The sequence below is a fragment of the Fulmarus glacialis genome, unplaced genomic scaffold (genome assembly GCF_000690835.1).
Source record: "Fulmarus glacialis isolate BGI_N327 unplaced genomic scaffold, ASM69083v1 scaffold5389, whole genome shotgun sequence".
Classification (NCBI taxonomy): Eukaryota; Metazoa; Chordata; class Aves; order Procellariiformes; family Procellariidae; genus Fulmarus; species Fulmarus glacialis.
Genome location: NW_009235111.1, coordinates 47,753 through 63,714, shown reverse-complemented (window position 1 = coordinate 63,714; position 15,962 = coordinate 47,753). Strand labels below are relative to the sequence as shown.

The window sequence follows — 15,962 nt, the reverse complement described above, 5'->3', positions numbered from 1 at the left end:
GCTGGCGGCGCCCGCCCCCCCCCCCCCCTCCCCCCCTCAGTTTTTATACTGAGCATGATGTCACATGGTACAGAATACCCCATTGGCCAGCTGGGTCCACCACCCCAGCTGTGCTCCCCCCACCCTGGTGCAAGCATCACCCAGCAACAGCCAAAGCATCAATGGGCCATCAACGCTCCTTTCATACCAAACCCAAAACACAGCACACCCCCCAAGCTACTGGGAAGAAAGTTAACTCTGTCCCAGCCGGAACCAGGACACTACTCTATCATTGAATGTGGCTAGATGGTCAAGGAATAATACATACAGACCTTTCCATGTATCTCAGAAGTAGTGGGTAGAAATTTTAGGAGATCTGTTTTATCTACATATTCCCCTCTAACCTCCAGCACAGGGGATCAGCCTGCAGCACTCTGGAGCTCCACAGATTTCTAGCCTCCTAAATGATTATTATAACGCTGCCAGGATATAGAGGAGCCTTGAAGATGGTTTACACTTTTCTGAGAGGCAACTTACTTCCTTTCAAGAACTCTGAGCAAAGTGAAGTTGAAGTGCTGGATGCAAAAGAATACTGTATTTTTCTATGATGTAAAGTGTTCTCAGACAGTTTCTGCAGGCTTCTAAAACATGATTATGCATTCAATTATTTATTTATGGGCTGAACCCCTTCCTCAACAGAACAAAAAGGTTAATAGAGTAGAGAGATCCACCCATCTGTGAACACGGGGCTAAATGCAGAACTGCCTGGAATTTTTGCTAGTGAAGTCTACAGGTGCAGAGCTTGAGTCATTAAGAGTAAGGAATAATTCTGTCAAATATAGCCATATGTGTTCAATTTTGTACATGGCCACGTGAATATTCATGAAAAAAACCCCACTCTTTATATTAAAAGGTGGCATAGGTTAGCAAAGAACATTTGTTACTACCTTAACTAGGGAATGCCAAACAACTACATGATGTACCATCACCACAGAAGCCTACCTCACACCTAAATAACAGCTTCAGCAGACTCACAATTTTTTTTACCGATAGCCCTTGATTCCTTTTTATTACAACTGTTGCCCATCTGTCATCTTTTATGATAATCTAGCATACTGTCATATTAACTTTTCCTCCACTTTTTTCTTATGACACTAAATATCATGTAGGGGTAAAGAAGTTTTTACCTCCTTCTAGAACTACTGTTGCTTATGCATTTGTTTTGCAGAAGTGTCCCAGCTACAGTGTGCAAGGTAGCATATACAGATGTAAGAAAAATGGAGTTTGTTAAATACTCTAGTATCCTGAAGGGAATTACACAGCTTACATGAGTTCTTACACTCAGCCCTCCATTTCTCCTGATTCCCCTCAAACCTCTGTCTTCCAGAACCTCTTCTTGATTAATTTTCCAAATTATCTTCTTCGTTAGCTTTATAGGACTAAAGACAAACACCAGACCTATCTTCTTGTTGCTTTTTTGGGGTTAAGTCAGCTCTTTCAAGTTATCCAGCTCTAATTTTGTTTGACTAAATATGTATTTACTTTTTTTCAGGTGTTGCTAGCAAAGGCATTTGGAATGTGTGTTTCACAAAATCAAAAGAGACAGGGAGATAATCAGGAAGAGGAAAAAATTCCTGTGGGTTTTATGAGGTTTCTGTCATATGGGATTTGATTGTTTCTTTTTATCTATGTAATTTAATTGTTCAGAGTATTATACCTTGAAGCTGTTTTGTGAATCTTTAAGAATGAAAAAGATTTACATTGTTGGCGCTGTGTCTAATTAAAAGTGATTACAGTAATTTCCCTGGAGTGAACTAGTACTGTATATTGTTTCAAGGTCTTAACCAACAGAAAAAAAGACAGACAGAAAGGTACTTCTTTTCCCCACAAAAGGTTATCAGTGAGAGTTCCTTAAGGCCTGCTTTTAACTAAGTAATATGGTGATTTTAGCCACAAAAAACGTAAGCTTGTGTAACTTACCAGGCTATTGAATCCCATAGCACCTAGAGCTTGTTTTAGTACGGCTAATTTCTCCCTGTTTTGAGGGTTGGCTGTTAACATCGTCTCTTCCAGTATGGTCTGGCTTAGATACCTGCACAGAGGAAAAACAGCACATATAGTATTTACAAGGCTGGTACACAATCAAACTTTTGAGGTTAAAAGCCAGCTTCGCCCTTCTAACCAGAGGTTTAGTAAGGATTTTTCTCAGCCTTTGGAGGGAACAGTACCAGTCACAGAATGCTCTGTATTTCTTCCCTTAAGCTTTTGCTTAAGGCTCCCCCCCGCCAGCTTTAGCCCTACATGTAAGCTAAAACTTTAGATTTAATTGATACCACCAAGAGTTTTGCCATTCTTGCACTACCAGAGATTCCCCTTCAGAAGGAAGATGTGAGAAGATCCCTTGATAACTCTGACTGTTTTAAATTCCCCTCCTGCTGGCTAGAGAATAGATCAGCTCTCATCTGCCTGATCGCATGATGATCATTCGCTCCCTTAGCAGCTGAATGGGTGACAGGTATACTCAGCATCTCTTAGAACAAAGTAGTAACTAAGTACATAAGAGTAGTAAGTGTACAGCCCTTAAGCTGTACTTAAGGGATTAAGCCCTTAAGCTTCGCACACTGAGAAGCAAAAGGAAATTTTAGCACCTTCCCAAAAATAATGATTAGAAGAGAGGAAGAGAGACACCTACTGCAGCAGCTAACTCGGGGAAAAAAACCAGAACCAACATAAAGACAAACCAGAATAATCAGAAACTATAGTACAACAGACTACTGAAAAGAACAGCAATCTAACCTCTACAACAATGTATTTTGACCCTCTTGATATATGTCTATGGGCCAGATTTTTAAAAGTATTCAGGTATCTTCATACAGCTGAACTCACTAAGAATGAGGTGTCTGAATATCTTATGGGATCTGATTTTTAATTACATCATGCTGAGAATGTAAAAAGATGTTTTCTTTTATCATTATCATTAAATTATCATTATCATTAAAATACACATTCATCACACAATCTACAATCTTCTCAAACATCACTTACATCAACAAAAGAATTCCCCACACCTAAATCAATTATTCTGCTCTCTAATAATGTTCGGTCCATGATCTGTCACATAAAGATGGGAAACAATTCTGGTTTAATTTCTGACAGTTCTTGTTCACAATCCTCTTCTAATTGCACTATAGAGGAGACACAGTTTCAAAATAAAACTCCTATTATCACAGACAGTCTGGCAACGCTCTCGTAAGGGTGGTAGTTCTTGTAAAAGTGGCCTTTTATGTGAACATGTGAAGCTTTTAGAAACACGTGGAAGAATGATTTGGTATTTGCACTTTTCTAACTGATAACGAGGTTCATGAGGTATATGCGATGAAATGCAGAGCGCATTTTTAGTGGACTGATACCAGATTTACTAGTGTGGATTTCCCTTGGAGTGATAATGGCGTAAGTTACCCCAGCAGGTGAGCAGAGGAAGAACGATGGGGAAAAAACCATGTGCCTGGGTGCATAAGCACTTTTTGCACCCACAGGAGAACTCAGTCAGCAGATATCTCAAGGACAAACAAGCCTCAAATCACAGTGGCTAAAGCCGGTGTATTAAGACAACCTTTGAGAACGTGGGTCTGTGAGCATCACCGCCAGAGGTCTGCACCGTTTCCTTGCGGTTACTAAAAACATTAATTTTGTCCAAATCAGGTAGATACAAATGATAGCACAGCTGTCAAATTAACTAGAGCAGATGATACAAAGTATATGCCAGATTTATGGGGTTTTTTTCCTGGGTTTTTTTTACATTGCCTGTTCGTTTCAAAAGGAGGCTAGAATACATCTGATACTGAATCTGGCACAGAACCCAGTGGTATAAAGGTTAATCCAGCAGAAAATTTTCCACTGTTCCGAACTGCTGCATGAGCTTATACCAGTTCAGTGTTGTGCCTCATGTGTTGGTGGCATTTTTGATCCATAATTAGGAGATTTACAGCAGCATCTACTCTGCTGTCAAAATATCCTCTTGTTGAACGGCTGGAGGAGTTGGAAGCTTACGACCATTTCTGCAAAAAAGCCCCCTCACTGGTGTTCTCCCTGAATAACTCTTTGTCTCTCTCTCTGTGTAGTGAGCAGGGAATACTCTTTCCTGTCCTGTGAAGAGAATATTGTATACTTTCCTATTTAAGCAACCCCATTTAATTAGCTCTTTTTAGCATAGTTAAAGTGCTAGTGGGTATCTTCGTAGCAAAAAGGTACGTGAACACTACCAACACAGGTGGTGGCATAGCAAAGTGACCCGGAACGCTCATTCCCTTGGAGGAAAGAGCTGAGCTGTGATATGAACCAACATGCGGCAGTTCTTGCCTTCAGCGCAAGCACTTCTTGCTGATACAGCAGGGGGCAAACTGGGTACCCGCCAAACCAGATGCCTGTGGCTCCGACAGCCCGTCCATAAACTGCAGCATCTGCCGGGACATGCCTGTTGGAGGAGAATCCGACTTTCCCAGTATAAATCTCCTGGAGATTTAATCAGCAGATGTGCTGGTGCCCTTGGAAAGGACTGCAGTTGGACATTTTCTAAGGTGCACTTGAGTTTAGAATCAGTTTCCCCAGCCTAAAAGCAATTAAATTCTTTTATAACATGTCATGAGGCCCACTCATTTTCCAAACTATTTAAGGACTAATGAAATATGAAAATTGCTTTGAAGAGATGCACATTCAACTGTTATATGTTTACAATATAAAGTATATGGGTATTAAGGATGGATTAATTGCATAGACTACTTGGAACTGTTGATGGGTACCATACAACTCCCCCATACAACAATGCATATTGTTTTTTGTATATTGTATATTGAAAATACGTAGTGTAGCAGAGTGGGGGTACAATATATACTAGCTGTACAAGGAATCACATTTTTCTAGTTATTGTTAAGTTCATTCTACCTCAGAAACAAAGTGACATTTAGATAGAAACATAAATGACTTTTTTTGCTTGTAAAACAGTTCCCTGGCATCTCCTTTCCAACTTAAAGGCCCTGAAGATGAAAAGGGCTTGAGACACCCTTTGTATTAATATTACTGCTATCACCTATTTATGCTTAAGAACCAGAGTCCAGAACCAATTTTAAATTGTCGCCTCTCCTACAAAAATAAGGAAAGGGGAAAGAGATGTGTCACATCGCAAAAGTCCTAATAATAATGAAACATTCTTTCATTGCAGATACATCATTATTCCATAAAATGTAAATGTTTTTTCAATATGTATAGCTTGCTTCATAATTATAGTGCATTTTTGTCTTTTGACATTCAAGTGGTCTGGATAGAATTGCATTGCTAGTGATGAAGAGGGATTAAACTGCTTAAAATTTCCATTGTGAACCTACCATGGAGCTTGTAGTTATTATTTTTACTTAGATTTTTGTTATTGCAAACTATAGTGTTATAGCCATCATATTTATGAAAACCTATGCTGTTACTAGAGTGTGCGTAATGTTCCTACAAGTTTCCAACAAGGCAGTCTGTGTTCAAATGCAAACCAGACCTGGTGACTCCTGAATTCTTTGTTGCTGAAAATTTTGGTAAAAGAGGTACTACTGCTATACAAGCCAGAGGTGATGTTCCATAATAACCGATGCATTCAGGCTGTGCACCAGTTGTGGACCTACTTATCATAGTTTTATTAGCCTTACTTGCATATCTCTGCGTGCAAATTCATTCTGCAAATGCACATTCACATTAGCTTACTGTAGCTTTAGAAAAAGATTCTCAGATTTTGGCTGAAGTTAAGCCTTTTAGTTGAAGGTAGCTGCTCAGACAAATGATATTTACCTCTCTAGTAAAAGTGATGAACCAAACAGTGTATGAAGTTCTAATAATTAACTCCTTTCTACTGACTGTCTAGGCATTTGCTTAAATGCTACCATGTCGACATTTGCATCGGACTCGTACTCTTGACAGACAGCTTATCAGCATACAAAAAAGTTTTAAGGACATGTGATCAGTGACTGTTTATTTCAAAAAAGAAGAAACTTACTGATCCACAAAATGGGGTTCTTTTACAAAGATAAACTAATCGATAATTGTAGTAGACTATAGTCACTTTGAGCAAAACACCATGCTGCATTAGACGGACAATCTCTTGAGAAATGTAAAAGAGACTATCTACATAGTTTTTTCTTTCTGATTTTTCTTCTAACAGTTCTAATTTGCAGCATTGTAGCATTCTCATCTATTCTGTCTCTCAAAGGAAAAAAAATGACTATTTAGAAGAAAAAAATCAATGGTGGTCATTTTTCAGTACATTGCTTATCGTATACAATTTTTCAACCATCATTCGAATGACATCCTAGATGAAATTTTCAGGTAGGGGTGTGACTGGTGTGCCCAGGAATATAAAAAAAAAACTTACTATGACATTAAATTCTTTATGTATTAACTGCCCATATAAGTCAACAATTACCTTACCTGTTTACCTTATCATTCTCATTATAATTGTTACATATAATCGTAATTTGTATTATTCAACTTATACCTCCAGTAAAATTCATAATTTTGTACATACATCTCAAATATGTAGAAGAAATACATAGGACCAAATGTCAGCTTACGAATACTGAGTTTTTGTGACATATGTATATTTCAAAATTTCTTACATAAGCCTACTGGTTAAAAACTTTCTTAGAAGTAATATTGTCTGCTTAGATGATTGAGCAAATAACAAGGAGCTGAGACTAGAAAGAAAAGTTTTGACTATCAGTTTGCTGCTCTGCCAAAAACTCAGCAAAGTAATATTTGATTTGGATTGAATTTAAGTTAATTTATTTTCTTTTGAACTGCAACCCAATAACATTTAGTATCAAATGAAGTAATCTGCCTTATTCAACATAAACAAAACATGTCATTTCATTTCCTTACAAGAAAAGCAAAGGAAATAAAAAGTAGGACTCACAAAATTATTACAGAAGGTGAAAGAGTCTTTTTATTCTGTCTTTCCTATTAGAACTGTTACGTTTTTATAAAATCTATGAAGAGATAAAAATAAAAATGAAAAAGTTCCAAATTTGATAATTAGGGGATGTATTTGGGAAGAGGGTACCCCTTTTCTAGTTACTGTCTCATAGTCAGCACAACCTACAGAAAAGATCTGGAGCTTCCCCACTCGGTGTGTCAGGCAGTCCATTTCAAAGTGAGTACAAAGCATCTAGAGCGTGAGGGAATATTGAACCTTCATGTTTCACATCCAAAGTGCGTGCTGCGACTTCCCAGTCAGCTCATGACGAGGCAGAAAAGCTTAGCACAGTCCACTCAAGAAGTTTCATCTTCTTTCGGTGGGAAGCTCAAGAACACCACAGACTTTAAAAAATAAGCTTTTCTTGATATTTTGAAGCATAGTCAAAGCAAAGGCAGAAAACAACCACCTTTTGGCTCTGGATTTAATCCCCAATCTTGAAATCTGGCTCACACTTTCATCAGAATTCAATGTATCTATAAACTTCCCAGCTATAGTCATCAAAGCCTACAGACTGTGGTTATCAGCGTTTCAAGGGAGAGCTGAACTGTTGATGTATGTCACATAGGGAACTTTTCTGATCTCTAGCAAATAAAGGTTGACAAATGATATTTTGCACTACTCAACTCTTTAGACAACTACAATCATAAAGTACTTCAAATTATTGTTTGTAATTGTTAAGTGTGAAAAGAGGACCTTGGTACACAACGCTGACCACAGAGATCCCAAGGCTTGTCATGGGGACCCTGTAGTAGCAAGCCTTCCTAAGGATTGTTACAAACTTTGATATTTCACTGACAGAGTAAATAATGCATTACCAAAACACTATCCCAACATCTAACCACTTCGCGTTTGTGAAATCTGACACTTGAAATGTTCAAGTATTCTATAAGGACAGCCACGTTATGCCACGTACCTATATACATTATTGCTGTTTATCATACAGAAATATCTGGTTCATTACAGTGGTTCAACTTATACCTGACAGTGAAGCTGCCTGAAAGAGATTAGTAGGCTGTGTCCACTTCATCAGAAATTCCCTTTGGTCAGGACAGTTAAGGTTGGGTTCCAATTAGAGGAGGAGAAGAAAAAGCGTGGTTTTGCCAGATGGACACTTCTTTTCAGAGGGCTTTTCTGAAGTAAATACATTCTGTCATGAATAATTAAGAGAATTCTTGGTGGGATTATATCATTAAGTGGTTCTAAGTCACTATAAAAAATTAGGATAAAGCGCTATGATGATAGAAAAGGAATTTTTTTTTTTTTAAAGTTAGCATCTAGCTGCTTGCTACTTGACTCCTTTCCTGATAGAGGATGAGTGCTGACACTTCTGCATTTTGTTGTAAAGCTTTCTGAGCTATAGCAGGCTTGATATAAGGGAAACATAATACAAAATTAGTTGTTAGTCTTGAATTTTGTTATAGCTGATAACTCAGCGCAATAAATGTTGGTTTTGGTAATAAGGATTTCACCAATCACAGTTAACCTCTTCAGTAAAAAAGCTCTGGTTATAGGCAAAAAGCTTCATCTTCTACTTGCTTATACTCAGAACAATTTACCCATTTGAGGTCTCAGAGTATTCTAAAGCTTCTGGGCTGTGCTCAGACTAGAAACAGAGGACATATCTTTAATACAAAAAGAATAACACAGAAGCAAGGCGCTGAATAAGGTTATTTATGCTAGTTTATTGGTCAGTGAAAGAGTCAGAGACCAGATGAAAACACATTTCGTCAAGGAATTAAGCTAAACACAAATGAGTACTATAAAGATACAATTCAACTGAGAACAATTATAAAATAAGACAAAGGGATAACAATGTACAGATTCAGGACAGGTAAAGCTGGTTAGGCAGTGGATCATCAAAAATATTTATCATAAACTAAATGAGAGTCAAGTACGCCTTGATTTTGCAAAAAGTTAATCATCGTATGTGACACCCTTATTTACATATGCCAATATAAGAGGCAGTAAATACTTAGCATGGTAAAGCTTCAACTGGAAGTTGTGATTTTAGTCATCCCATTTCAGGGAAATCAGAATCAGTTAGAGAAAATCCAGAGGAAAGCAATAGAAAAATGTATCAGAAAAATTACTTAGAGCAAAAGAGTTCATTAAATGTAGCCTAAAGAAGACTGAGAAAGATATTGCAAAGAGGAAAAGTCCTACAGCCCTACAGTCCTTTCGGCCCAAAACCAAGGACATGGAAATAGCACTACTTTACACAGCTGACCTGAGGGACACAGAAGAATAGCATGGTAGAGCATGAAACAGATCTTAGAGAAGTGAGCCAATTTCAAGGAGATGCAAATTGTGAAGGTACCATACAAGAACTAAGATATGAAGATAATTTCCAACACTCACTTATTCTGGATTTCGATACTGCATTCCTATCAAGTTTGCAGAGGACATCAAATTGGGGGAAACAACCAATATGCTGGAGGGTAGGGCTGCCCTTCACAGGCTGAAGGAATGGGCCAACAGGAACTTCATGAAATTCAGCAAAGTGTGAAGTCCTGCAGTTGGGAAGGAATAAACCCTTGCAATGATGCAGGGTGATGAGCTGGGGAGCAGCTCTGGGGAAAAGGCCCTGAGGGCAGTGAGCTGGGCAGCAGCCAGCAATAAGCCTGGGCAGCAGAAATGGCCAGCAGTATCCAGGGCTGCACCACCAGGAGCGTTGCCAGGAGACCGGGGGTTGTTTCCCCCCCTGCCCAGCACTCACCGTTAGACCACATCTACGTATTGCAGCCAGCTTTGAGCACACAATACACAGAAGACATTGCTAAAGTAGGGTGAGATGAACGGAAGGCCACCTCAATGATCAGGGCTGGAGACATGATGTGGGAGGCTTGTTGAGTGAGCAAGGCTTGTTCAGCCCAGGGAAGGGAAGGCTCCAGAAACACAAACGTCTTTGGAGATTTTCCAAGACTTGACTGGACAAAGAACAATCTGATCTGATCTTACAGCTGGTTCTGCTTGGAGTAGGTGCACTAGGGACATCCTGAAGTCCCTGCAAAAATGAATTATCCTATGATCCTATGAAACACATTCAGCTTACTTCTCAGATATGTTGGGTTTTTTTTGAACTTCATATAAAACCAGCAATTTTGGCCCCAGAAGAATGGGAGACCAAGAAAAGGTAGGTCTCGAATTGTTGGGGACATTACCTTGACCTTTGAACAGTCCCCAAAGCACAAAAATTGAACACGGCTCTTAGAGCCATAAGATATCTGAGGACAAGTAAGTTTTATTTAGAAATTTACATTGTTTAAAATCTGAAGGGATGACAGTGTTCTAAAATCAGAACAATCTTAAACACCAGAACCCTACCCAAGGACGAGTCAAAATAGGAAGAGAATATTTGTGCACTGCAAGTCCTCTGCTTATGTCAGCAACCCTTTTCACTAGTTTATCTAGTAGATAAAATAACACAGCATTATTATTTTATGAGGGGGGGAAATGTCTTCTCACCTTGGAAATAAATATTTGGACACCAACTTCTAAATAGTCTTTTTTAAAATTTTAGAAAACTTAAATTTTAAAGAAATTAGATTTTAAGAAAAGCTGATATGAACAATTTACGATCAGGAAATTTCCAGACACTTTGATTACCTTCTATGAACTAGAAACCAAAGAAAACCTCTTTTAGGATTTTTATTGTATCTTCAAAATATCTGGAGAAATAATATTATTGGTAAGTCGGAAGATTTCCATCAGTTGTTTTAGAAAGAGCTGGGGCACAGGGCCAAACTCCTGAAATTTAGGAAGATATCCCATGCAAGCTGTATCAAAATAATTGTCAGGATACGTGCTGTGACCACCACCACCATCTCCAAGCTAATTCAACTTAGCTTGATTTTGTATCTAGACAATAAATGGTTTGTACCTTCCACATGAAATTATTCATTTGTAAGTCTAGCAGGACGACTGAAAAATAATCCTTTCTTGCACAAAAACACTCAAGGAGGATAAGATCTTTATTCTACTGGGCTTTCAGGTAAAGGCATACGCTAAATGAGTTCAATCTTACTTTGTTTAGATCTTAGTTCTTATGTTGTATGAAGTGGGGAAAAAGATAGGGCTGAAAGTCACTACAGAAACTTTGCTTATTCCAAATACCATCCTGAGGCAGAAGAACACAAGTTTAAAGATTTAGGAATGATAGAATCATCTTCCTGGTAAGAACTGGGAACATGAGTGCGAACGCAGCTAAAACAGTCCTGGCATTAGCTTACAAATCAGTTAAGTTTTCTTTTTCTTTGCGTAGCTGTTGCAATAGATTTTCAAAGAACCTGTCTGTTTGCACAGTAGATCCTGTCTTGATACAAAGAGTTGGACCAGATCTCCGGAGGCCCCTTTCAAACCAAGGGCAAAGGAAAATATTATTTTTCTCTGTTTAAATGCCTTTAGTTGGTGAAAGAAAAAAAAAAGAAAAAAAAAAAAGTGCAGGGGAAGAGCTGAATGGCATAATCTGTTCTTTTCTGAGATACCCGGGTAACTGGTTCCTGTGAGGAATTACAAATTTTATGGTGTGCTTTCTTCTTCTGATCCACTTGCCCACATGTCATTTCTTTGCTACTAGTAGGATTTCTCTTAGCTAACCCCTAGAGAAACAGAATAGTATCAACTCTTATTCTAGCACAATTGACCACACTATCTAGTACATTTATTTGCTAAAAGGAGTTCAAGATTAATGGGTAGAGAATTCACATGGAAGCAGCGAGGAATAAATATTTAACATAGACAAATAACTAAATATTTAATCAATACTTAACTATGCAATACAAGCCACTGCAGATCATGTTATCAGTCAGAAATTCTGGATTTTGTCTATAAATACCTTATTTCTTTTATAAAAATGACATACAAATTAAACTTTTAATATTCGTTCACTAATTCAAAATAGCAATTAAAACTCAGATCCTGATAATTTATATTTATTTATACAAGCCAGAACGTTTTTGTTCTCATTTAAAGAACAAAAAAGCCACACCTTTTTTTTTTTTCATATCATGCTGTGGTAATCCTATGGAAACCTGTCATGCAGTAATTCTCCAAAAACTTATTGTGTGCTGTCAGAACAGAGCAATGAAATCAGGCTGTTTCAAAACATCATCTTCATCCTAGATTGAATTTTCTGCATACCTCTCCCCTCACACAGAGGTATCCAAATTCTTTGTAATTGTGGGGACAGGCAGGAAATAGAACTGACTTGTCACTTGCTTTGCATGAGCTGGTTGACAAGTCAGCTTTATAGGTAACTGGTAGGAAATACTGTGTTTATATCCTAGAGGAGAGCACGTCACTTAGACTGAATGGATTCAGATATGCCTATCGGAAGCATTCATACACTTCTGGTGTTGTAAAGGCTTTTAATACAGCTTGGCCTTGATTAAAATGTGTCATTAAAAAATGTACACAAGTATCCTTTCAGTGCTAGCTTCTATAAAATGTTGCATCAATTGTTCTAAAACCAAACACAGACCATGCACGACATGACATCATATTTAGTGCTTTCAGGCCACTGGAACAACAAGAAAGAAGTAAAGATTTTTTTTTTTTCCTGCCAGGTTTACATGTACTGTGAAGTAGAATAATAATTTATTCCACCGCTGTATATGGTCCCAATTCAGCAAAATATTTATGTGTAACTAACTTCAAAGCCATGCTTTATCCTGCTAATTTCAGTTGACTCTTAGTATCATAATAAATGTTAATATGAAGCACAACTGGAAGTTATAGGTTAACACCCTAAGTTGAGCTTTGATTCACTATGAAAGAAAGAAAGGCAGATAAGATGTTTAAGTGAGAGAGCAGGAGGTAAGTAGTACTGGAGACCTAGACTTCAAGCTGCCCTAAGCATTGCCTACATAATTTCTAGGCATATCACCTTATCATACATTTACTTCTACACAATCCAATGCAGTATTACACGAAGATTCCTGAACTATACCTATATGACCTAGGTGTAGTACAGAAAGCACAGTAAGTGAGGCTAATTACCTCAAATGGACCACTGCCCCAACACAGCTATGGTAATTTTGGCACAGCACCATCTAAGGTGTCTCTGCTACACTCCACACAATGAGCCACACATAACTTATCTTTTGCCTCTACCTGTCTTTACATGAAGTCTAAAACAAAGTCAGTTTTAACTGGACTTTTCTTATTTGTAATTAGATTTTGTAAATCTTCATTAACTGATGTTTTGTTGCTAGAAAATTCTCAAGAGAGCCAACGTCACAGGAGGATGAAGCAGTATTTCATAATCAGGTTCCAGCTCTAACACAATCAATATGCATGTTGTGGGTGTCACTTAATGTGACATTGTATTAAGAAGCATGGATTAACAAGCTAAATCCCTTCCTTCCCCTTATTAGTGCTGCCCAATGAACCATGTATCTGCACAATCATGTGAAAAGCGTGTGGCTTTTGCCTTTGCAGTCCCCATCCCTCCTTCCCATCCAGCTCAGGGTAGTAACCCTGATGAAGCAAAATGGTCGTCACTGAAAATTCAACGTTATCAGATCAGTTAATTTTTACTTCAAGCTACAGTGGAAATTACAGTATCTCAGTTATGTATTAGTTCCAGACAAAACATAACCACTTAAAACCAGTTTTCTTACAACTAGGTCAGTTTATTGCCCTCACATTAAATATTTGTGAAGTCTTTTTCTGAAATACGCCAAATTTTGCTAAAAGGTTAGCTATTCCTGTGACTACTTGCTAAATCCCAACACTTAATTTAGGTATAACCAAACATCGAACCGAAGGATTGTTTTGCCAGACTGAGAATGAATGACTTCATAGCTTTATATATGTTTTTAAAAATGTTTTAAAAACTGCTGGGATGAAGGGTATTGAGTATATAAAACCAAGACGTGACCTTTCAAAAAGAAATTCCACTAATCTCTACTATATTTGCAAAGTCACAGAATAAGAAATTACAACAAACATTTTTATTTCTTTAGATCTCTCATGTGAATATGAGACAACAATGTATTCTGCTTAGTGAGGAAAAGCTGCCCTGCACTTAGCACTGTTTGATATGTAAACAGGAATGAGATAAAGACAAAGCAAAACAGTTGACATCAATGAAGTAAACGACATTTACAGAACATGATAATGAATAGCTTCTGGCTTTTTTCCCTGAGGGAAAAGGGGCATATTTTACTGCCTTTTTTCCCTTTGTCTCCAGCTTTTAAACCTATACCGATCTGAACAAATTTTACATCCTTTGAACCATGTTACGCAGTAGCACTGAGCTGGAATTACTGTTAACCATTTAAGTGCACAGATTTCTGCTCATGACTAGTGCAATAAAGCACCAGAACTGGCATTTCAAAAAATAGGAATAACTTTGTTAATGCCAAGAGGTAAAGTATCAGCACAATATTAATAAATTAAACACTGCAGACAGTTTTGGTGATAGCCAGAACACAGGTCTTATTTTTATTTTTCTAAACTAAGAATATCACATGTTAAAATACATCTTTTGTAAACTGGTTTCAGCACAGAAAGCTTATATTAGCCTGTGTGTTGCTCAGTAAATAGTTTTGCCTTGACATTTTCATAAGACAAAATTTCAAATAATTCTGTAAGTGTACCTGTACTATGAAGTACATAAGTTTTTACAGGCAGTGGATATACTCAAATGGAAAGCAAAGCAATACAGCTTGGTCTTTATTCTCAAAATGCCAAATGTCTTTAGGCTAAACTCAGGTACATTTTTTTTTATAAATTATAATGATATTCCTGTGGAATAGCTTTAAATCAGGGACTCAAGCCTTCTGTTCCTAAAATTACATAAAAATGTAAATCTAGGATAATTCCATTAAAGAAAAAATTGAATGCACAACAGGAGTGACTCAAAATAGAATTTTTCACACCTCTGGTGGCATTAAAAGAAATAATAAAGGCAATATATCTTGTAGTGCTGTTTCTCTGACTCATTCAGTATTTTATAGGACAGAATCACTCAGGAGATCATAATTCTGTGAACTATCACTTTATAAGCATAATTTTGAAGTTGAATATACATTAAATAAGGAGCATAATGATGATGATGATAAAAAAGTAGCAAATATTGAGCATTGCTGAACATGTAAAGAAAATAAGTCAGTCTGCATGCAAGTGCAAACTGGTCCAATCCATGTCCTGAAATGCTTCAGAAATTGTGTTTGAACTTTGCTCCTACAACCAAGAGTAATTTTGTATTCCTGTGTTCAGACTTACTTTGGCACTAGTTGCCAGGTAGATGTCATTAAGTTTATGAGCCTCAAGGCATTTCTCCACCAGCGTTTGCTACTTTTAAAATGCTGATTCATTAAATAAAACTTACTGGGTTAAGAGCCACAGTATCAGATCTAAAATTTTAAAAGTGCTCTGGATACCTGCTTATAACTTTTACCAGTATCCAGTTAAAACGTTGATAATATACTTCAAAATGATTACATATAAACACTGATTGTAGTTCACGGAGCAGTTTCAGATCAGCTGATTTACAAGAAGTCCTCTTCTTCCCATATATGCAGGCATGGCCATGTGTATTCAGGTATGTATACTAAACTAGAATTCTGAACAGTAACATCCCTTTAAAGCCCTTTAACTTGGCCAAAAAAAAGTTAAGGCCCCCCAAGACACCTGTCACTCCATTGACTTTTGAAATACCGGGAAATATACATTATTTACACAAGAATGGGACATTTTTAAGGAGCATTAATATAATTAATTAATCAATAACAATTATTTGCTTATCATGGGCTAAGAAAGTCTCACACAATACAAGAACATGAATTGGTGCAGTACCTAACTTTACCCACTTGTTCTACAAAGCAAGAATATTCTTCTTTCTACTCTAAATGGAGTAAATATGTATGTATTTATGTATGTTATCTATTTAGCAATGAAACAGCCACAATCATTAGCGGCCATCCCCTTAACGTAAGCAGAGGGTCCTGCTTTTCACACGCAAGTTACA

General features: G+C 37.4%; 1 protein-coding gene across 1 annotated transcript in view; it reads right to left on the bottom strand.

Annotated features, from left to right (window-relative positions):
• MYO16 (myosin XVI) overlaps positions 1-15,962 on the bottom strand; it is a gene marked incomplete at its 5' end in the record, with an annotated part of 141,922 nt that overhangs the window by 81,809 nt on the left and 44,151 nt on the right. Inside the window, one exon of the mRNA XM_009585881.1 lies at positions 1,960-2,071. Within this exon, the coding sequence (XP_009584176.1) occupies positions 1,960-2,071 (112 nt within the window). The remainder of the gene's footprint in view (positions 1-1,959; positions 2,072-15,962) is intronic.